This window comes from Hypanus sabinus, chromosome 3, assembly GCF_030144855.1.
Source record: "Hypanus sabinus isolate sHypSab1 chromosome 3, sHypSab1.hap1, whole genome shotgun sequence".
Taxonomy (NCBI): Eukaryota; Metazoa; Chordata; class Chondrichthyes; order Myliobatiformes; family Dasyatidae; genus Hypanus; species Hypanus sabinus.
Genome location: NC_082708.1, coordinates 35,727,129 through 35,751,016, shown reverse-complemented (window position 1 = coordinate 35,751,016; position 23,888 = coordinate 35,727,129). Strand labels below are relative to the sequence as shown.

At 38.9% G+C, this 23,888-nt stretch overlaps 1 protein-coding gene across 2 annotated transcripts in view; it reads left to right on the top strand.

Moving 5' to 3' along the window:
- Positions 1-23,888, top strand: part of nbeaa (neurobeachin a) — a 790,167-nt gene that overhangs the window by 208,191 nt on the left and 558,088 nt on the right. For both annotated transcript variants that reach the window (XM_059964072.1, XM_059964073.1), the window contains exons 14-16: positions 21,938-22,017; positions 22,283-22,345; positions 23,448-23,545. In XM_059964072.1, the coding sequence (XP_059820055.1) occupies positions 21,938-22,017; positions 22,283-22,345; positions 23,448-23,545 (241 nt within the window). The remainder of the gene's footprint in view (positions 1-21,937; positions 22,018-22,282; positions 22,346-23,447; positions 23,546-23,888) is intronic.

The window sequence follows — 23,888 nt, the reverse complement described above, 5'->3', positions numbered from 1 at the left end:
AAGAAGTTTGTATGTTCTCCCTGTGACCATGTGGGTTTTCTCCAGGTGCTCCGATTCCCTCCCATAGTCCAAAGACGTATCAGTTGGAAGGTTAATTGGTCATTGTAGATTGTCTCATGGTTGGGCTAGGATTAAAATCAGAGGGCAGCTGTGCCATGCTGGTTAAATGGCCAGAAGGACCTTTTCTGCACTGTATGTCAATAAAATGAAATTTCTTAATTATTTAGATCTGAAAGCCAAAGATCAGTTTTAGTGAGTATTTGCTAATGGAAAATTCTTTTGCAAAACTGTAAATTTGCGCATGAAAAGTAAATTCTTGATCTGCACATAAATAGTATTGGTAAATGGATCTACTAATTTTTTGCCACATCGTTCAAGTATTGATAGTAGGTTATTAGACACTCAACAATGGCCTCCAAAGTCATTGCAGATAGCTTGGTGGAATGTCTTAATTTAATTTCAGTGATTGTCTATCTAGACTTATTTTGCATTCAGTTTTAGAGTAGATTTTAATGCATATTTTTTGACTTGACGTAACAAAGCTGCAGCACAGCCTTCATCATCTGCTGGAGTGGAGATCTGTCACTTGACCATAAACCATTTTGCTACTGTCTGTAGAAGACAGATATTTTACCATCATCATTTTAAGATGAAAAGTCTTATTACAGTGGCAAGTAGGCTTGAGTGAGTGGCAGGATTTTACCTAAAAGCTCAGGACATCTAACATGAGGTGACACTATCTGTGCTTTTGCACTGCCTGTTATTTGTGCATAGTTGTCACATGGTGAGACTTTACTCTTCCAGTGTTGACATGGAGTAAAGCTAAAGAATTTTTTTTCCCAATTTTCTCCCCTTCTCTCCTCTCCTGAAGGTGGTGACTCATGCTGGGGTATGGTTCCACAGGCACCAGCAGCCCTCCGGTACCTCACCCAAGGGTCTGTTCTTCATGTGTAAGCCTACAAGGTGAGTATCGGTGGGCTATTCGACTGTGGGGCATCATTGCCAAGGGAGTCCTTTCTTCACCTGTCCGTGCATGCAATTTTTAGTGAGATATCTTTGTAGTGATCTGGAATAGAAGACCAGTCTGGTTTTTATATTCCTTCGCTCTGCTTTGGAACATTGAAAATTGAGGCATCATTGTTGATTTTGTGTTGAATTTAACTGGAGCAGCATAGGCTATATAGATGTAACATCAGATATACAAATGGAAGTAAGAAATCACTGGTCAGGATTATGCTGACATTGCAAAAATGTATAGATTAGATGTTAAAATGAGACCTGTGAGGTATATTGTAATACTTGGAATAGTTGCAACAGTTCATTAGAAGTAATGGTGATAATGTGCAGTGTAGCTCAATCTAATTTTATAGTCTCTATCATTGCATCTTGAGCATTGAAAAATAACAGTAACTGTGTCCGTGCCAGTGCTGGATTAAGAGTAAACTTGTTCTTTCTGCTGCTTATTTTTATAGCTAGTTGTGTTGGGGTATGGACGACTTAAAGTATATTTTGTAATCCCATAGGAAAACGATATATATCCTTGTATCTTTTTTGCTCATCTCCAATTAATCTTGCATTGGTTTGAATATCCATTCATCAAGGCGGTGCTTCTTTCTGGTCCTTTGTTATCTATTGGTTTAAGCTATTTATTCTTCTCTGTTTCTGGGTGGTAAATAAGGATGAAGGAAAAAAATAATAAAATTGTTAAAAGTACCCAATATTTGACTGCTTTTGAACCTTCGGTATGCCATCACTTCATGCAAAAACTAGATATATAAGCAAAGTTTGTTGTACTACTGTTATAATTTATCTTAAGAGAATTCAGTTGTAAACTTTTTTCTTACCTGATTGAGGATAGGTTCTTTTGAATGTTAACTATTATGTTGCATGTTCAGCTAAGAAAGGGGTTTTGTGAAATGCAGTAAGAAACCTAATGAGAGAAGCCTGTCATGTAGCTTTTTACTGATTTGTTGGTTGTGAATGGATCTACAGTTGATGATATTTAATGTAAGATGAATTTGATGAAGTAATGCCCACTTAGAGATTATGCATAAGTAGCAAGATTATAACTTAAAGTTTAAAATTGGAAATACTGGTAGAACATTGTGGAGGAAAATGGTGTTCTACAAAAGGGATAAAAGGAAATCAAGGTTGGGATTTGCAATTTTCAGAATAGGGAAAATGGAAATAGGTCAGAAGAATTGTCAATAAATGTTTGAAATCACTTACCCAAGAAATGTAGCTCTTGTTATTTTTGGTGAGAATAGCAGATAGAACAAAATACATACAATACAACACAGAATGAGCCCTTTGGCACATGATGTTGTGCCAACCTATATAAATCTATTCCAAGATCAATCTATCCCCTTCCCTCCCCACACAGCTCATAGAAGAAAAAGAAAGCCCTTAAGTCAGAGTGGAGTCACGGGGACACTGTCAGGATGGCGTTTTTTAGCAGGCTTTCTTATTTTTACGAGGCTGAGTTGCTAGCTCGGCGCTCAACCCAGCAGGATGTAAGGCGTGCAAGGGGGCCAGCTGGATTTGAACTCAGGAGCCTTCGCTCTGAAGTCCACTACGCCACCAGCCAGCTGGGGCACACAGTTCATAACCTTCCAATTTTCTTACATCTCTGTGCCTATCTAAGAGCCTCTTAAGTGTTCCTGTTGTTTCAGGCCCTACCACCATCCTTGACAGTGCATTTCAGGCACATACCACTTTCTCTGTAAAAGCAATAACACTTACTTCCTAAAACTTTCCTCCACACTCCTTAAATGGATGTCCTTTGGTATCGGCCATTGCGTCCTGTGATAAAGGCGCTGGCTCTCCGCTATATCAATGCCTCTCATAATCTTACATGTTTATCAAGTTGACTCTCATCTTCCTTTGCACTGAAGAAAAAAGCCTTAGCTCACTCAACATCTCCTGATGAAGCATATTATCTAATCCAGGCAGCACCCTGATAAATCTCCTTTGCACCTACTTAAAGCTTTCATATCCTTCCTATAATGAGGCAACCAAAACTGAACACAGTACTCGAATTGTAGACTAAGCAGAATTTAATAGGGCAGCAAAATAACTCACAAACCTTGTATTCTATCTCCTCCCCCCGCCATAGACCTCTTATCAACCTGCACGGCAATGTTGATGGATCTATGAACTTGGACCCCAAAATCACTGTTTTTTCCACACTACTAAGAATCCTGCTATTAACCTCATTCAGCCTTCAAGTTCCATCTTTCAAAGTGTATCACCTCATACTTTTCAAGACTGAACTCCATCTTTCACTTTTCAGTCCAACTCTGCATTCTGTCAATGTCCTGTTAAAACCTATGACCCCATTCTACAACTATTCACACCACAACCAACCTCATGTAATTTGCGAACTTATTAATGCACCCTTCCATTTCTTTTTCCAAGTCATTTATAGAAATCACAATGAATTGGGGTCCCAGAATGGATCTCTGCAGGACACCACTGGTCACTGGCTTCCTGGCAGAATGTGGTCCATTTACTACCATCATTTGCTTTCTCTGGGCAAGCCAGTTCTAAATCCACACAGCCAAGTTTCCATGAATGCTATGAGTCATGACTTTCTAGATATGCCTGCCAAGGTGAACCCTAACACCTTAATGCCTTACCTAAATCCACATGCACCACATCCAGTGCTCTACCTTTATGCACATATATTTTTGCATTAACTAGATATTTAGCACATTTAGAATGTGGCCACTGGAGCTGTTTGTGCATATCAGGTTGACAGTCACAAATATCTGATGTGGTATGTTCAAGGTTTACATTTCATGCTGTCTGACATTACATCAAGAAATGTATGGTTTAGATTTTGTTGTCAACAGTGTTTTATTTTAACTGTAAGTGGCATGTTATCTTATGTTAAGGAGCAGGTGTTTTGAAATGCCGGTACTCAAAAGTTGCTTGTAATGAGATTAATTTTGTGAAACCACATCTCACCATTTTCCCCATCATATATCAATGTCATGAAATTACTATGAGTGTGAGATTGATACAAACTAAATTTGCCATAAAGATTGAAATTTTCAAATACAAAGTTTGTTAACAATGCAACTACAAACAATTTCTCTGTTAATGAGAACTAACAGTCCCATCCTTGAAGGTTGTTGATATTGAAGGTTATTACTGGGGTTCTTGATCAGTTAGAGAAGTGGGCTGAGGAATGACATTGGATTTCAATGCAGATACTGCAAGCGTGAGGTGATCCAATATGGAAAGTAGAACTGGTGGACGAATTATACAGTGAATGGTAGGGTACTATGGAGAGTAATGGAATTGAGGGATGCATAATTTATTGAAAGTGTTGCAGAGGTAGGAAGGATAGTGAAAATAATATTTAGCACACTGGCTTTTATTAGTCAGGGCACTGAGTTTAGGAGTTAGAACATTTTGTTGTTACTGCTGATAGTGCACTTGGAATACTGTGTGTGGTTTTGGTCACCCTGATCTAAGAAAGATGTGGTTAAACTGGAAAAAGCGCAGAAAATATTTACAAAGATGTTACTAGGAATAGAGGGCCTGAGTTATATGGGGAGATTCTCCATGCCAAGCCTTTATTCCTTGGAATGTTGAAAATGAGAGGAGACTTCATAAAAATACTTAAAATTATGGGAGGGAGAGGTAGGATGGATGAACAGTCTTTTCCCTAGTGTATGGAAGACCAAAACTGGGGGGCGTAGATTTAAGGAGAGGGGAAAGATTTCAAAGGGGCCTGAAGGGGAACCTTTTAATGTAGAGGTGTTGAGTAAGTGGAACGAACTGCCAGAAGCAGTGGTTGAGGCAGGTACAGATGTCTCACTTAAGAAAAACTTGGATAGGTACATGGAAGAATGGTAGTCTGAGGGTAATGTGATGAATGCAGGAAATTAGGACAAGCTGGTGGTCACTTTGGTCAGCATGGACTTCTTGTATCAATGCTGCATTGCTCAGATTCTAAGTTATCAATTGTTATTGATGTTAACAAAAATGCCAAATTGGAATCTTCTTTAAGCTTTTTTATCTTTTGTTTCTATTTCTCTCATTAATGAATATTTTTTCTTTATATATGTGTTTCAGCACTCTAATTTATATTACTCTTATCCTTCAATATGATAGGTTAAGAAGATGCATTATTTGCTGTCATGGCCATTCAGGTCTCAGATACTATTACATTCAAGTTGTTCTTTCCTAACTAGAGTATTTCCCTCCCTGATGCGAAATAACCTCAAGCACTGCTAGCCTCATTGCCTTTTTGTCATCAACAATTGGTATGGCTATTTTGAAGCTTCTTTAGGTAGATCTGTTGTATATGTAAGCAGATGACCCTGGTATAAATGCATCCAGGAACCTAGAGTGAGATTTTATTTCTAGACAATGAGACAATGGCAAAGTCTTTGCTTTAATACTGGTTTGTAGGGCAGTTTTCAGGTAAATTTGTGTTCTATGTTAACATTAAGTGATGCTTTCATGGACTGTATGCTTTAATAAGCTCTTAACTTATAAGCACATGTTTGATTTTAGAGTTGCTATTAATGCTTTATATTGATATCAATTCTAGAGTGATTAGTTAGTGTAGTAAGTTATACTTTTTTTTACTCTGTCAATGTATTTCAACAAGAAAATTTTTGACTTTCTTAGAGGATCGGCTTCCAAAAACACTCTTCTGTTGAAGAAAAATTATAAGTTTTAATTTAAATTTAAGAAGCCAGAGGTAAAAAGTTGGTTCAAAGTTCAATGCAAATACTGCAAAGTCATATACCTTCTGAAGGCTTACTAATGACGTGAAGAAAACCTACCTCTGCAGTGTGTATACTGGTATACAAGTCCAGTATCTGGTCCCTGGAACACTGGACTGGAGCATTGGTTGCATGAATGTCAAGATATTGTGGTCAAAGTGGCATACCTCTCTTTCTATTGACATTTTCTTTGAGCCTGAAAGGGACAACAGAATTTAAAAAATGCGTGAGCTGCATCTGAAACAAGAGAAATATATCTCAGTATTCTTAAGAGGGAAGGAGAGCAGCTAAAATTGGTGGTACACATTGGTACTCATGGCATACCTATGGAAAAGGATGAAGTCCTGAAGAGTGAATATAGGGAGCTGTTTAGGAAACTAAATATCAGGATATGAAGGGTAGTAATATCTGGATTACTGCCTGTTCCATACACCAGTGAAGAGAAGAAGAGGATAATATGACAGATGAATGTGTGGTTGACGAAATGGTGCAGGGGGCAGGGTTTTAGAGTTGTGGGTCATTGAGATCTCTTCTGGGGAAGGTATGTCTTGAAACAAAAGGGTAGGGGTACACCTGAATTTGAGAGGAATCTGTGTCCTTGTGAGCATATCTGTAGAGCTCTTGAGAGAGTTTAAAATAGATTATCAGGAGGATGTGAACAGTTGATGAATTACTTGGTGTAAAGGTAGATACAATATATAAAGACTGACGGAGGATAGGCAGTAGATGGGGCACACAAGAAGTGTGTTTGATGAGTTTAAAAATGTTTACTTTAATACAATAAGTATCAAGAACAAGGATGATTGGATCGGTACTTGGAGGTACGATGTTGTGGCCAATACAGAGACTTGGCTATCGGAAGAGCAGAATGGCTGCTGGGTGTTCTTAGATATTTCAAAAGTGTAAGAGAGAGAAGTGAAAGAGGTGGAAGAGTGACTTTGTTAATCAGAAATAGTATCATAGCTACAGAAAGGCGAGACATTGTGGTGGGATTATCTGTTGGTCCTGACACACCTCTGGACCATCGTCAGTCCATCAGTGGACTCCCTGCAGTTTTGCTTACCAACCACATATTGGAGTTGAGGATGCCATTATCTTTCTCCTTCAGTGGACTTACACTGATCTGGATGAGCCTGTGAAACTCAGGTACTTTGATTTCTCCAGTGGTTTTAACACCATATGACTTGTTTTACCAGGGAGTAAGCTCATTGAGATGCAGGTTGATGCTCCATTAGTGTCCTGGACAGGTAGTCCTAGACTACCTGTCCAGACAGCCACAGTATGTGAGATTGCAGAGCTGTGAATCAGATACTGTGGTCAGCGGCACAGGGGCACCCTGGGACTGTTCTTTCCCTTCCACTTCACTGCCTACACTTCGGTCTTCAGATACAACTCAGAGTCCTGCCACCTGCAGAAATTTTCAGATGTTTTGGCAGTTGTGGGCTGTATCATTCGGGCTCACGAGGCTGAGTACAGAAGAGTGATGGACAGCTTTGTTGAATGGTGTGGGCTGAATCATCTGCAGCTCAACGTCACTAAGGAGTTGGTGGTGGACTTCAGGAAGGTGAAAAAACCCTGGATTCCCATCTCCATGAAGGGAATGGATGTGGAAGTTGTCAGGGACTACAAATGCCTGGGACCTCACCTGGACAATAAACTGGACAGGATTAAAAATAGAGGCTCTGTACAGGAAGGGACAGAGTCAGCTGTACTTCCTGAGTAGGCTCCGGTCATTCAATGTCTTTAGTACTAAATTGCAGATGTTCAACAAATCAGTAGTGGCAGTTTTCTGTTTTACGCTGCAGCCTGCTGAGGCAGCTAGGTGAGAGTAGCTGATGCCAAGAAGATCAATACGCTCATGAGGAAGGCTGACTCTGTTCTGAGGGTGGAACTGGATTCCCTGGTGGTTGTATCTGAGAGGGGGATACTGCAGAAGCTACAGAGCTTTATGGACAATCTGGACAAACAGAGGAGAACCTTTAGTAACAGACTGATTCCACCGAGGTGCACCTCTGAACGCCACAGGAGATCCTTCGTCCCTGTGGCTATAAAACTATAACTCCTCCTTAAGTATATTGTTTCATTGCACATCTGTATTTTGCACTACTACTATTTGATACACATTTTGTATTTTTAATTCTTTAGTGCTTACATTTTGTATTTTAAAGTATATATTTATGATTGAGAAACTTTGCAACAATAATTTCCTTCTGGATAAATAAAGTTTTATCTTATTGTATCAGTATAGGTGGAACACAGAAACAAGAAGGGGGCAATCACTCTATTAGGCGTATTCTATAGACCCCAGGTAGCAACAGAGACACTGAGGATTGGATTGGGAGGCAAATTTTGAAAAGGTGCAAAAATAATAAGGTAGTTGTCATAGCTGTTTTCAAATTCCTTTGTGCAAAAGGTTTAGATATGGCAGAATTTGGTCTGTCCAGGAAGGATTCCTGACATGATATGTGGATAGGGAGACGAGAAGAGAGGCCATACTGCATCTGGCACAAGGCAATGAATTTGGTCAGGTGTAGTTGGCTCAGTGGGCGAGCATTTCAGAAACAGCAACCAAAATGCCCTGATATTTAGCATAACATTGGACAGGGATAGGTGCAGAAGGTATGGGAAAGAAATTAATTGGGGTTGTTAATTAAATAGTTTATTTGTTAGCTATTAGGCAGGAACTTGGGAATGTAATGTGATCACTAAAATGTATTTAAGGAGCACTTGCGAGAGATTCTGGATAGCATTGTTCCATTGAGGCTGGAAAAGGATTGCAGGACAAAGAAACCATGGTTGAGAAGAGAAGTGGAACATCTAATTAATTGAAAGTTCAAGTTCAAAGCTGAAAGTTAATTTATTAGCAAAGTACGTACATATCACCTACTCTTGAGATTCCTTTTCATAGACATTCACAGTAGAGCAAAGAAATACAGTAGAACCAATGAAAAACTACAGACAGCGACTGACAAGCAACCACTGTGCAAAAGACAAATTGTGCAAATTCAAAAAAAAATAAATTAAGTGAACAAATTATACTGAAAACAGTTGTAGAATCCTTGAAAGTGAGCCAATAGTTTGTTTAGTGATCAGTTCAGTGTTAAGGTGAGTGACGCCATCCATGCTGATTCAGGAGCCTGATGGTTAAAGGGTAGTAAATTTTCTTGAACCTGGTGGCGTGGGACCTAAGAGTCCTGTACCTCCATCCTGATTGCAGCAGCGGGAAGAGAGAATGGCCTGGATGGTAAGGGTCCTTGATGGGTGCTGCCTTGTTGTGGCAATGCTTCTTGTAGTTGAGCTTACTGGTGGGGAGGGCTTTTCCTATTATTGACTAGGCTGTATTCACCTTTTTTGAGGGTTTCCCGTTCCTGGGCATTGGTGCTTCCATACCAGGCTGTGATGCAACTGGTCTTTGACAACAACTATAGAAGTTTGTCAAAGTTTTAGATAATATGTCATATCAGACTGAAACATTGGCCTACTCCAGATGCTCAGGGGATTCAGATCTATGGAGTCAATTTGGTTTGGAATGTTGTTGCTTGCTTCTAGTGTTTTGTATAATTTGTGTTTTTTCTCTTTCTCTGCGCATTGGGTGTTGGTCTTTAGTTTTTTTTAAAATTAGGTTCTTTCAGGTCTGCTGTCAGTAAGCAGACAGTTGTCAAGGTTGTATAATTTACACATACTTTGATAATAAGTGTACTTTGAACTATCTGCGCAAATGTCTGAGAAAGTAGAGGGGCTCCTGTGCCTTCTTTAAAATAGTATTTACTTGCTGATGCCAGGAAAGATACAATGACATGATAACACCAATCATATTTAAGGCTTAGGAAGCAAGGATCAGACATTGCTCTTGAGAGTTATAAGGTAGCCAGGAGGGAGCTTATGTAGGGAATTATGGGAGCTAAAAAGGGGACATAAGAAAGATACTGGTTCTACACGTACATGAAGAACAAGAAGATTACTCGAGCAAGGGTAGGACTAATCAGGGATAAAAGAGGAAGCATGCATGGAGTTGGAGGAGGTAAGTGAGGTCCTTAATGAATACTTTGCTTCAGTATTCACCATTGAGAGGGGCCTTGACACATTAAAGGTCAACGTAGAATAGGCTAAAATGTTGGAACATGTTGATGTTAAGAAAAAGGTTGACGGCTTATACCACAGGTTACTCCAGGAAGTGAGGGAAGAGATTGTTGCACCTTTGGCAATGGTCTTTGCACCCTTACTGGGCACAGGAGTAGTACCTAGAAGATCAGAGTGTTACAAATGTTATTCCTTTGTTTAAGAAAAGTAATGAGGATGGTCTTGGGAATTATGGACCAATGAGTGTTTTGTCAGTGGTGGGAAAAGTATTGGAGAGGATTCTTACAGACAGGATTTACATGTATTTGGAAAAGCAATGTCTGATTAGAATAATCAGCATGGCTTTGTGAGGGGCAAGTTGTGCCTCACAAGCCTGACTTAATTCTTTGAGAAATTGACAAAAACAAATTGATGAAGGTAGAGTCATGGATGTGGTATATATGCATTTTAATAAGGCATTCGATAAGGTTTCCCATGGTAGGCTCATTCAGAAAGTCACGGGGCATGTCCATTCTTCAAATCTTGGCTGCATGAATTCAGAATTATCTTTCACGTAGAAGGCAGAGATTGGCAGTAGATTGGCTGTATTCTGCCTGGTTTGTGACTGGTGATATTCTGTAGGGATCTGTTCTGGGATCTTTGCTCTTTGAGATTTTTTATAAATGCCTTAGATAAGAAAGTGAAGGGTGGTTTAGTAAGTTTGCAGATGACTCTAGGTTGGTGGTTTTGTGAATGGTGTACAAGGTTGTTGTAGGCTACAACAGAACATTGATAGGATGCAGAATTGGGTTGAGAAATGGTAGATGGCATTCAATTTGGAAAACTGATGTGATTCACTTTGGAAGGTCAAACTTAAAGGCAGAGTATAAGGTTAATGGCTGGGTCCTTAGCAATGTAGAGGAACATAAAGATTCACATCCACAGATCCCTCAGAGTTACTGTGCAAGTTGATAGGATGGATAAGAAGCTGTATGGTGTCGTTTTCATTAGTCGGGAGACTGAGTTTAAGAGCTGTGAGTAATGTTGCAGCTTTATTAAACTTTGGTTAGACCAAACTTGGAACATTGTGTTAACTTCTGGTCATCTCATTATTGGAAAGATAGAAGGCTTTAGAGAGGGTGCAGAGAACATTTACCAGGATGCTGCCTGAATTAGAGATCTTGTCTTCTGTGTAATGGTTGAGCAAGTTAGAGGAGGATAATTGGTGATTTTATAGAGAAATACAAGATGATAAAGGACAGCCAGTGCTTTTTTTCAGGGTAACAATGGCTAATATGAGATGGCATAATTTAAAGGTGGTTTTAGGAAAGTGTCGGATAATGCCGTGGGTAAGCTGTTTTTTAACACAAGGTGGTAGGTGCATGGATTGCATCGTCATGGCTGGTAGTAGAGTCAGATATATTGGAAACATTGAAAAGATTTGTAGATTGTCATATGGATGAAAGAAAATTGGAGGGCTATGTAGTTTTGAATTAGCTGGCTGGTGGTGTAGTGGTATCTGCACCAGACTTTAAGGTGAGTGGTTCCGTGTTCAGATTTGGCCAGCTTTTTGCATGCTTTGCATCTGTGTTGGGTTGAGTGTTGAGCTAGCAACTTGGCCTAATAAAAAAACAACAAAAATGCTAAACAATGGCAAAGTTGCCACCTGATGTGCCAAAAGGTGTGGAGAGGAACAACAAACAAAACAAAATGTGAGCGGGAATGGTTAAATTGAACTTGAAGTAGGTTAAAAGTTCAGCACAACATAGTGGGCCAAAAGGCCTGTATTGCGCTGTACTGTTCAAAGTTCTATGTTCCATGATCATATTTTTCTCGTTTGCACTTAAGAAACACATATGGTCATAATTTTAAAATTTCTGTGCATCTTTGGGCAAGTGTGCTGCCATCTCTGTGAGAGCTAAAGGAACAGTATTCCATGCTGGTCTGGTCTTGTGGGGTATTCATAATCTATATATTTGCTGAACTAAATTTTAACAGTTTACTCAATCAACCTATTCCACAGGCAAATGGGAGAATCCTCAGTATATCTTTTTCCAGAGATGTAAGCACTACTTGTACTTTCTCAAATTATTTACTTCATGTAAGGTGTTTCCATTCACCAAAAGGCCTCTGTATTCATATATTTTCATTAAATGTAAATTTACTTTATTTTCAATAAGCTTTTTAAAATGAAGAAAACATGAAAAATTATTGGAAATATTCAGTGGGTCAGACAATATCTGTGAACAGAAAGAGTTAACCCTTTCATTGGAACTGAGAATACAGCAGTCGGAACAAGAAGGATGGTGTGATATGAAGACCAGGAGTGTTTGAATGATTTAGCTGGGCAGTGAATGATGCTAGATATGTCTGGAGATGGTGTACATTGGTGAATAGTAGAAGAGACCAATGAAATCTCAATTTGTCAGAAGAGGAAGGAGTTAATTTTAGTAAAGTGAGTAATGTTAGTGAGGCACCATCAATAACTCTTGGAGACGAGAGGCGAGATATAGGCTTTTATTGGCTGGAAGAAAGAACAAGCAGCAATTGACCACCACACTACATCCTGGAGACCGAGGCCGGGGCTCAGGCTCCAATCGCCTTTATACCAGGGTCCGTGGGAGGAGCCACAGGAGCAGTCAGCGGGGGGGGGGGGGGGGAGGGGGGCATGTCCAGACAAGTATATGTAGTTCACCACAGTTAGTAAATGTTAGAAAAAGTTAATGTTAGTAATGTGAGATACAAGATTAAAATGGCTGATCATCTGATTATCAAATCTGACGTTGAACCTTGTAGATTATGATATGCCTTGTGGGAAATTGTGTTGTTTGACAATCTTCTGTTGAACTTTGTTGCAATATTATATGAGGTTTGACATAGAGTTGTTAAAACTGCAGTGGTACAGAGAATTGAGGAGATAGAGAACTGGAACTTTGAGATTATCATTGTTGGCAGAACATGAAACCCTACCCACTGGTCATCTAATCTAATGTTAAGTTTTTCCAATGTAGAGAACACCACATGTAGAGCACCAGATGCAATGTAGTAAATTGGGAGGAGTAGAAATAAATCACCATTCCAAATTTCCAAAATAATCAGCCATTCCAGTTTTGTATCTCTCATTTTCACTCCCTTTATCACACCTCCTCCAGATATACAAGTATGATACTGAATATTTATATCTCTTATCCCCCATTCAGCTGCCATCATTCCATTTACCATACAGTCTCTACTGTTGTATCTTTTTGCTCCCAGTGCACCACCTCTACTTTCTCTGTAATGTAAAACTTTTCCCAGTTCTAAAAAGGTCATTCGGATAAGGCATTAATTCTGATTCTCTCTCCACAGTTGTTGCCTGATCTCTCGATTATTTTCATTATTTCTGTTGTTACTTTAAAAAAGTGATTATTTTCTATGACTTTCCTAATAGGAAAGGATGACTGCTTCTGTTTCTTGTTCTGTTTCTTATGAAAAGTATTTGACAATTTGATGACTAGAAATCTTACCTCTGGTGGTTTAATATACTTATTCCATGTTTGTATAATTCTGATAGAAATTTAATGCTATAAAACTTGAATGCCTATTTGGAAATTTGCTCAAAAAGTGATCCTAGTTTGTATCACTAGGTACAAACTGTGATAAGGCTATTGTTTATTGCTTCATATGGAGAAACAAGAAATTATATTGTGCAGAATCCTGTTGACGACATAGTTTATTTTAGTCTGTTATCTGTACTATCACGTTTATAATATTTGACTTGGTCTGCCCCTTCGCACTTTTCCAGCAGCACAGTAGTGTTTACAGTTCCATGTGACACATTGACTGGAGGTCAGGATTCCACAACTGTCACATGTTGCAGACACTGGGCTTCAGACAATGCATCCTGATGATTTTTAGTAGTTACAGATATTGAACAACAATTCAAATTGTTTTAATTAAAGAAGAATAAAAATAAAAACAAAGTTATTGCAATATTAACAATTTAAACGGTAAAAGTAAAATGAAGAAAAATAAATAAGCCACTTTCTAGCAGTTACCTTTTTATTTTGAGGGTGATCCCATTCAAATAAATGGTGGTTAGTGTAAAACTGACTTTAAAAAAAAAATAAGAAGTGTATCTGGTCCCTTATGTCAGTATAGAAATAAAATGACAGGGCATCCCATAACACTTTAAGACATAGGAGCATAATTACACCATTCAGCCGATTGATTCTGCTTTGCCATTTGATCATAGCTGATTAATTTCCCTTTCAATCCCATTCTCCTGCCTTTTCTCCATAATCTTTCATGTCATGACAAATCAAGAACCTATCAAACTCCATCTTAAACACTCTCAATAACCTGGCCTCCACAGCTGCTTGTGCAATGAATTCCACAGATTTATCACCCTCTGGATGAAGAAATTTCTCATTCCCATTCTAAATGGACGTCCCTCTATTCTGAGGCTGTACCCTATGGTCCGAGTCTCCTCCACTACAGGAAACATCTTCACATCTACTGTATCTAGGCTTTCCAATATTTGATAGTTTCAATGAAATCCCACCCCCCCCCCCCAATCCGTCTAAATTCCAGTGAGTACAGGCCCACAATGACTCTTAATACAATAAGCCTTTAATTCCTGGAATCAATTTGTGCACCTCCTCTGAACCCTCTTCAATGTCAACACATCCTTTCATAAATAAAGCGCCAAAACAACTTCTCATAATACTCCAAGTGAGGCTTTATAAAGTCTCAGAATTACATCCTTGCTATTATATTCCAGTCCACTCGAAATTAATTATAACATTGCATTTGCAGTCCTCACTATCAACTCAACCTGAAAGTTAACCTTTGGCAAATCCTTCACAAGGACCCCAGATCCCTTTGCACATCATGTTTTTGAATTTTTTCTCTATTTAGAAAATAGTCTATGCTTTTATTCCTTCTACCAAAACTGCATGACCATTCCTGACATGGTATCCAATCTGTAACTTCTTTGCCCATTCTCTTAATCTGTCTATGCTTCTTCAACATATCTGCCCCTCCACCTATCTTTGAATCATCGGCAAACTTGGCCACAAAGCCATTATTTATGTCATCCAAATTCTTTGCCTCCTGCTAATCTTCTAATCCTCTATTGTCAATGGTATTATGAAAATCCAAGTAAACAACATTTACTGATTCTTCTTTGTCTATCCTGCTTCTTATTTCTTCAAAGAATTCTAACAGATTTCCAGTTAAGATTTTCCCTTCAAGAAACCATGCTGATTTTGGCCTGTTTTATCATGTGCTTCCAAGTACCCCAAAACCTCATCCTTAGCAATTGACTCCAACATCATCTCAACTACTGAGATTAGGCTAACTGACCTATAATTTCCTTTCTTCTACCTTCTTTTCTTCTTAAAGAGTGGAGTGACAAATAGAATTTTCCAGTCCTCTGGAACCATGCCATAATCTATTTATTCCTGAAAGATCATTACTAATGCCTCCACAATCTTTTCAGTTTCCTCTTCCAGAATTTTTGGGTGTAGTCAATTTAGTACAGGTAACTTATCAACTTTCAAACCTTTCAGCTTCCTGAGCACCTTCTCCCTTGTAATAGCAACTGCACTCACCTCTGCTCCCTGGCACTCTCGAACTTGCTACATACTGCTAGAGTATTCCATAGTGAAGATGGATGCAAACTATGTATTTACTACTATTTACTATTGTTCAAACTATTTACTACCACTCCATCATAATTTCCCAGCAGTCTGCCTCTTTCACTCTTTGTACAGTACTGTGCAAAAGTCTTAGTCATGTATAGTTAAGTTGCTTAAGACTTTTGTATAGTACTGTAATAATTTTTTGCATTGTACTATACCGCTGTTCCAAAAATAAAACAAATTTCATTACATATGTGAGTGATGACAAACCTGATTCTGAAATGGGTCTCTCTCAAGAGAGAGAATTTGTAGAAAGTCTAAGGGATAGCTTTTTTAGAATAGACAATAGACAATAGACAGTAGGTGCAGGAGTAGGCCATTCGGCCATTCTAGCCAGCACCGCCATTCACTGTGATCATGGCTGATCATACACAATCAGTACCCTGTTCCTGCCCTCTCCCCATATCCCTGGACCCCGCTATCTATAAGAGCTCTATCTAACTCTCTCTTGAATGCATCCAGAGACTTGGCCTCCACTGCCTCTGGGGCAGAGCACTCCACATATCCACCACACTCTGGGTGAAATTTTTTTTCCGCATCTCTGTTCTAAATGGCCTACCCCTTATTCTTAAACTGTGGCCTCTAGTTCTGGACTCACCCATCAGCGGGAACATGCTTCCTGCCTCAGGCGTGTCCAATCCCTTAATAATCTCACACACAAAATGCTGGTGGAACACAGCAGGCCAGGCAGCATCTATAGGGAGAAGCGCTTCTGCTGTGTTTCACCAGCATTTTCTGTGTGTTGTTGTTTGAATTTCCTGCATCTGCAGATTTCCTCGTGTTTTCCCCTTAATAATCTTATATGTTTCAATCAGATCCCCTCTCATCCTTCTAAATTCCAGTGTTTACAAGCCCAGTTGCTCCAATCTTTCAACATATGACAGTTCTGCCATTCCGGGAATTAACCTTGTGAACCTATGCTGCACTCCCTCAATACAAGAATGTCCTTCCTCAAATTTGGAGACCAAAACTGCACACAATACTCCAGGTGGGGTCTCACCAGGGCCCTGTACAGCTGCAGAAGGACCTCTTTACTCCTATACTCAATTCCGCTTGTTATAAAGGCCAGCATGCCATTAGCTTTCTTCACTGCCTGCTGTACCTGCATGCTTGCTTTCATTGACTGATGTGCAAGAACACCTAGATCTCGTTGTACTTCCCTCTTTCCTAACTTGACTCCATTTAGATAGTAATCTGCCTTCCTGTTCTTGCCACCAAAGTGGATAACCTCACATTTATCCACATTAAACTGCATCTGCCGTACATTTGCCCACTCACCCAACCTGTCCAAGTCACCCGGCATTCTCATAACATCCTCCTGACATTTCACACTGCTACCCAGTTTTGTGTCATCGGTAAATTTGCTAATGTTACTTTTAATCCCTTCATCTAAATCATTAATGTATATTATAATCAACTGCGGTCCCAGCACCGAACCTTGCGGTACCCTACTGGTCACAGCCTGCCATTCCGAAAGGGACCAGTTAATCGCTACTCTTTGTTTTCTGTCAGCCAGCCAATTTTCAATCCATGTCAGTACTCTGCCCCCAATACCATGTGCCCTAATTTTGCCCACTAATCTCCTATGTGGGACTTTTTCAAAAGCTTTCTGGAAGTCCAGGTACATCCCTTGTCCATTTTTAAGAACAGCTTGTTGTTGAGCCCACGAGGAGATTGGCTGTGTTGGATTGGGTGTTGTGCAATAATCTGGAGGAGATAAGAGAGCTTAAGGTTAAAGAACCCTTAGGGAACAGTGATCACAATATGATTGCGTTCACTTTGAAATTTGAGGAGAAACTAAATTCCAGTGTGTTGCTATTTCAGTGGAATAAAGGAAATTACAATAGCTTAAGAGGGGAACTGGCCAAAGTTGACTGGAAAGGGACACCAGCAGGAAGGAAAACAGAGCAACAAAGGCTGGAGTTTCTGCGAAAAATGGGGTAGTGCAGGACAGATATATTCTAAATAAGAAGAAATTTTTGAATGGAAGAAGGACACTACTGTAGCTGACAAGTGAAGTCAGAGCCAAATTAAAAGCAAAAGGGAGGGCATTCAAGGAAGCCAAAGCTAGTGGGAAGATAGAGGATTGGGAAGCTTTTATAAACTTGCAGAAGGAAACGAAGATTATCATTAGGAAGGAAAAGATGAATTATGAAAGGAAGCTGGTGACTAATTCAAAGAAAATACTAGAAGTTTTTTAAGCATATAAAGGGTAAAAGAGTCAAGGGTAGATATGGGACCAATAGAAATTGATGCTGGAGATACTGTAATGATGGATGCAGAGATGTCAGAGGAACTGATTGCGTATTTAACATCAGTCTTCACAGTGGAAGACATCTGTAGTATACCGGTTGTTTAAGAGTTCAGGGAAGTAAAAATTAAGACTGAGAAGGTACTCAGGAAGCTTAATGGTCTGAGGGTGGATAAATCTCCTGGACCTGATGGAATGCACCCTAGGGTTCTAAAGGACATAGCTGGAGGGACTACAGAGGCAATAACAATGATATTTCAAGAATTGATAGGCATTGTACCGAATGACTGGAAAATTACAGATGTTACTCTGCTATTTAAGAAGGGTGGGAGGCAGCAGAAAGGAAACTATAGATCTGTTAGCCTGACATCAGTGGTGGAGAATTTGTTGGAATCGATTGTTAGGGATGAGAGTACGGAGTACCTGGAGGCACATGACAAGATAGGCCAAAGTCAGCATGGTTTCCTGAAAGGAAGATCCTGCCGACAAACGTAGTGCAATTTTTTGAGGAAATAACGAGCAGGGTAGACAAAGGAGATGCAGTAGATGTGGGTGTACTTGGACTGTTAGAAGGCCTTTGACAAGGTTCCACACATGAGGCTGCCTAGCAAGATGAGAGGCCATGGAATTACAGGAAGTTACTAGTATCGGTGGAGCATAGGTTGATCAGCAGAAAACAGAGTGGGGGTAAAGGGATCCTGTTCTGGCTGGCTGCTGATTACCAATGGAGTTCCACAGGGGTGTTTTGACCACTGCTTTTTATGATGCATGTCACTGATTTGGACTATGGGATTAATGGATTTGTGGCTAAAATACAAAGATAGGTGGAGGAGCGAGAAGTGTTGAGGAAACAGGGAGCCTGCAGAGAGACTTAGATAGTTTAGGGGAATTGGCAACAAAGTGTCAAATGAAATACAATGTTGGAAAGTGTATGGTCATGTACTTTGGTGGAAGAAATAAATGGGCAGAGTATTATTTAGATGAGGAGAGATTTCAAAATGCAGAGGCGCAAAGGGACTTGGGAGTCCTTGTTCAAGATAGCCTAAAAGATAACCTCCAGGTTGAGTCAGTGGTGAATGTTCGTATTCATTTCTAGAGGTATAGAATACAAGAGCAGGGATGTGATGTTGAGGCTGTATAAGGCTCTCAAGAGACCACACTTGGAGTATTGTGTGCAGTTTTGGGCTCCTTATTTTAGAAAGGATACACTGACATTGGAGAGGGTTCAGAGAAGATTTATGAGAATGATTCCAGGAATGAAAGGGTTACCGTATGAGGAACGTCTGGCAGCTCTTGGGCTGTGTTCCCTAGAGTTTGTGAGAATGAGTGGTAATCTCATAGAAACATTCCAAATGTTAAAAGGCCTACACAGGTTAGATATGGCAAAGTTATTTCCCATGGTAGGGCAGAGGGCACAACTTTAGGATTGAAGGATGTCCATTTAGAACAGAAATGTGGAGAAATTACTTAAATCAGAGGTTGGTAATCTGGAATTTGTTGTCATGAGTGGCTGTGGCCAAGTCACTGGTTGTATTGATGGCAGAGATAGATAGTTTTTTGATTAACCAGGGCATCAAAGCGTATGGGGAGAAGGCAGGGGAGTGGGGATGACTGGCAGAATTGGATCAGCCCATGATTGAATGGTGGAGCAGACTCGATGGGCTGAATGGCCTACTTCTCTTATATCTTATGGTCTTATGGTTATTGTGGACTGAAAGTGGGAAAGGGAGCGGGAAATTATGGTTGGGAAAACCTAGAAGAATACTGCATAGGAGTAGGCCATTTGGCTCACAGTGTTGTGCTGAAGCAGCTAAAAGCAAATCTCTTGGCTTATTCAATAACCCGGGGTAAATCCGATCAGGTCCTGGGGACTTATCCATCTTAATACCTATTAGGGGGTCCAATACTTCTTCCTCCTTGACCTCTAACCGCCCTAATGTATTTATACACTCAGCATTGATCTCCTGGTCCTCCTTAGCTTTTTCATTGGTAAATACTGAAGCAAAGTACTTGTTTAGTACATCACTTGCATTCTCTGCATGCAGGGAGAGGAGAGAGAGTGGGAAACGCCGGAAGGACATTCTGTAATGACTGATAAACCAATTGTTAGGAAGCAAATGATTTTGCCTGGTGTGTCAGTGCTGTGTTGCTGTGTGTGTCTACAACAGGACCACCTCCCCCCACCCCTAGCACTCCTTCTTTGCCACCTGTTGCGCACATCCCTCCCATGGTGCCCCACTGCTGCTATTCCCAATATCCTTTACTCCCATCAGATTTATGAACTTGCTGTTTGCTCCACATTTGAAAATACAGTACCGTGCAAAAGTCTTGGGCATCCTAGCTATAATTTTGGTATCCTCTTTGATGTTACTGGTAGCTTACACTCCTATTTCATCTTTTCCCTCCTTATAGCTTTTTTAGTTGCCTTTTGTTGGTTTTTAAAAGTTTTCCAATCCTCTAACTTCCCCTTAATATTTGCTCTATTTATTATATGCCTCTGCTTTTGCTTTTATGTTGACTTTGACTTCCTTTGTCAGTCACGATGGTGTCATCCTGCCCTTACAATACTTCTTTGAGATGTATCCATCCTGTTCGCAAAAACTCCAGCCATTGTTGCTCTACAATCATCGCTGCTTGTCTCCCCTTCCAATCAACTTTAGCTAGCTCCTTTTTCATAGCTCTGTAATTCATTTTACTCCTCCGTAATACTGATACATTTGACTTTATCTTCTCCATCTCAAATTGCATAGAGAATTTTATCAAATTATGATCACTGCTTGCTAAAGGTTCCTTTACCTTAAGCTCACTAATCAAATCTGGTTCATTACACATTACCCAATCCAGAATAGCTGATGTGCTAGTGGGCTCCACCACAAGCTGCTCTAAAAACCTATCTTGTAGGCATTCTACAAATTCTGTTACTTGGAATCTAAAATCAGAATCAGGTTGAATTACCAGCATATGTCGTGAAATTTGTTAACTTAGCAACAGCAGCACAATGCAATACATGATAATGCAGATTAAAAAATAAGTAAATAAATTACAGTAAGTATATATGTATATTAAATAGTTCCATTCAAACAGTGCAAAACAGAAATAGTATAAAACAAAAGAATAGAAATGACTATTAAAACATGCATTTTTCATCTCACATTGTATTTTGTATCCCACACCCTGCTTGGAAGTCTGTATATAACTTCCATCAGGGTCTTTTTACCCTTGCAGTTCCTTAATCTTAGCCACAAGGTTTCTACATCTTCGGACCCTATGTTACCTTTTTCTAAAAACTTGATTTCATTTTTTAGTAAAAGAGCCACCCCATTTCCTGACTAACTGCCTGTCCTTTTGAAAAATGTGTAACTTTGGATGTTAAGCTCCCAACTATAATCTTCTTCCAGCCATGACTCATTCATGCCCAACATCATACCTGCCAATCTCTAACTGTGCTACAAGATCATCTACTTTATTCCATATACTGAGTGTGTTCAAATATAACACCTTCATTCTTGTGCTTGTAGCTCTTTTCAATTTTTGTCTCTTCATTATCCATCCCACTGTCTGCAACTTTTCTCTATCATCTGCCTGTCCTCCCTCACAGTCTCACTATTTACTACCTCTGCTTGCATACCAATTGTCCCATTCTCAGCCCTAATACTCAGTTTCCCTTCTCCCTGCCAAATAATTTTAAACAATTCTAGCGAACCTACTCACAAGGATAATGGTCCCCCTCGTGTTCAGGTGTAGCTCATCCCTTTTGTGCAGGTCATACTTTCCCATTCCCCTGCATCAGTTCCTTTTAAATCAAAGGACAAGGAGAAACTGAAAGGATGTGTGACACCTGAGCAGATTTACGAGGGCATTATTTGCTTGCCATATCATTGCCAAAACAGAAGATATCACATTGAGATGTTAATAATGTTTAAATTTTACACAAACTAACTGCTAAAATAATTGGATAATAATAATTTTAAAAAACTAAGCAACTTGGTCAAGATTGTATCCATTTGCAATGCAGAAACTTTAAATATCATCATTTGTTAACATGTACAGTTTTATTTCTATTTTCTGTCTATATTCAATTTGGTTTTTGAAAGAAAATCTGAAGTATATTCATAAGGATCCATTTATTTGTTTTAAGAATGTTATTATAATTACATGTAGAGCTTTGAAGGTAACCAAAAATGTTATTTTGTTTCAAGATGGTCCTCGTCCATCGCAGAAAGAAATTATTTCATTACGAGCTTTTATGCTGCTATTTTTGAAGCAATTAATTTTGAAGGTAAGAATTGAAATATTAAAATTGTTCCCCATTTTAGTAAATTTTGGTAGATTACAGAAACAAGAACATGTTACTTTCTTGAAACAAAATTCATTGGAAATTTTGTATGGTTGTATTTTTAGTTAAAGTACCTGAAGTATATTTGTTACAATAAATCCTGCTTTCATACACTTGGTCGTTCATGACAACCTTAATGTAATGATGTATATAGGTAACTTGAAATTCTTGAAATATAAATTAACTGTGTAACTTTTCTTTTGAACAGGATCGTGGTGTGAAGGAAGATGAACTTCAGAGTATTCTTAACTACCTTTTGACTATGCATGAGGTAAATGCTAAACAAACCAAAAGAAACTCTTCAAATAAAATCACATTAAATTACAAAATTTGTGGTGTATTCCATTGAAAATCTGTTTTATACCTTTTTTTTTAGAGTCCTTTAATTTTCCACCTCAGCTAGCATCATGAGTATTTTACTTATACAGGTGTCTCCCGTTTTCTGCAGGTTTGCTTTACACCACTTTGCTTTTACAAAAGACCTACATCAGTAACCTTTTTTTGCATTACTAAGAGGATTTTCGCTTTTACAAAAAATTTTCCCATTTTCCCATTTCTTCGCTTTACACCATTTCAGCTTAAGAAAAGTTTCATAGGAATGCTCTACCTTTGTAAAGGCGGGTGGGGGGGGGGGCACCTGTATGAAACTAGCTCATGGAATGAGAATCATTTCAAATGTTGAATAGCTTAGTGGGATATCATTGCAAGGAAGGAATCAGAAGATAATACCTTTCATAATAAAACTGCCAAAGCTGTTGAATAGGCTCCTGGATGAGAGGTTATCATTTAAAATTAGTACATGAAATTCATCCGTAAAACTACTGTAAGGAGAGGAGGAATTAAGAATCCATGGTATCACCTGCGTAACTTCATTCAGTATGTAAATCGGTTGCAGTTTATCCCAATGAATTTAATTAACCATAGAATCAGTAGTAGATTTTGATTACTTGCCCAGTTTAAATTTTCAGGCCCAATTTCACTCAATATAAAATATTGGGTAATGTTATTTAATGTGAATGCATCCATAATCATACCATAATAAACTGATATTTTAGTGTATAATGAGGATGCAAGAGAGTTCTAAAAAGGTACATATATAGAGTTCCATAATTAAGGGCAGCACTGAAGAAGCAACATAATTTAGTATTACATATTTACACAATTCAAATTGTACTAATATCAAACTGATGAGTATGGTATTGAATATTCAAGTATATTAGAACTGATTTATGGCTATGCTGTGCATTGTAGCAACACATTATCAGCTACTACTTTTTTATGGTCAGATAGGTTTTTAATATATTCTAATCTCTGAAAACTGAAGAACTTTATTTTGTCTGATTTTCTGACTGGATATCTATACCATGAAACAGGATGAAAATATTCATGATGTTCTGCAACTGCTAGTTGCATTGATGTCAGAGCACCCTGCATCCATGATCCCTGCTTTTGATCAGCGAAATGGAATACGGTGAGTCACAAATGAAAGCAATAGGTAATTCAGAAGAAATATGGAAGGTGTTCTAGGGAATTGGTAAGGTAACTAAAATAGACCAACTTAAGGGACATTTTTTTGAATAAAAGGGAGAAAGGAATGGAAAGATGTATTATTAAAGCTATGTAAGAACAGAAGAAATACAAACAAATAGGACATTTAGTCCCTCAAGCTTGTCCCGATATTCAGAAAGATCACGGCCAATCAGTTCATTGCACTAATACCACTTGTTTGTTCCTCATAGCCCTCAACATCAGTAGTCCACAATCTGTTTCTCTTAACTTTGAATCTGTTCTCTTGGTTTAAATAATTCAAAGGA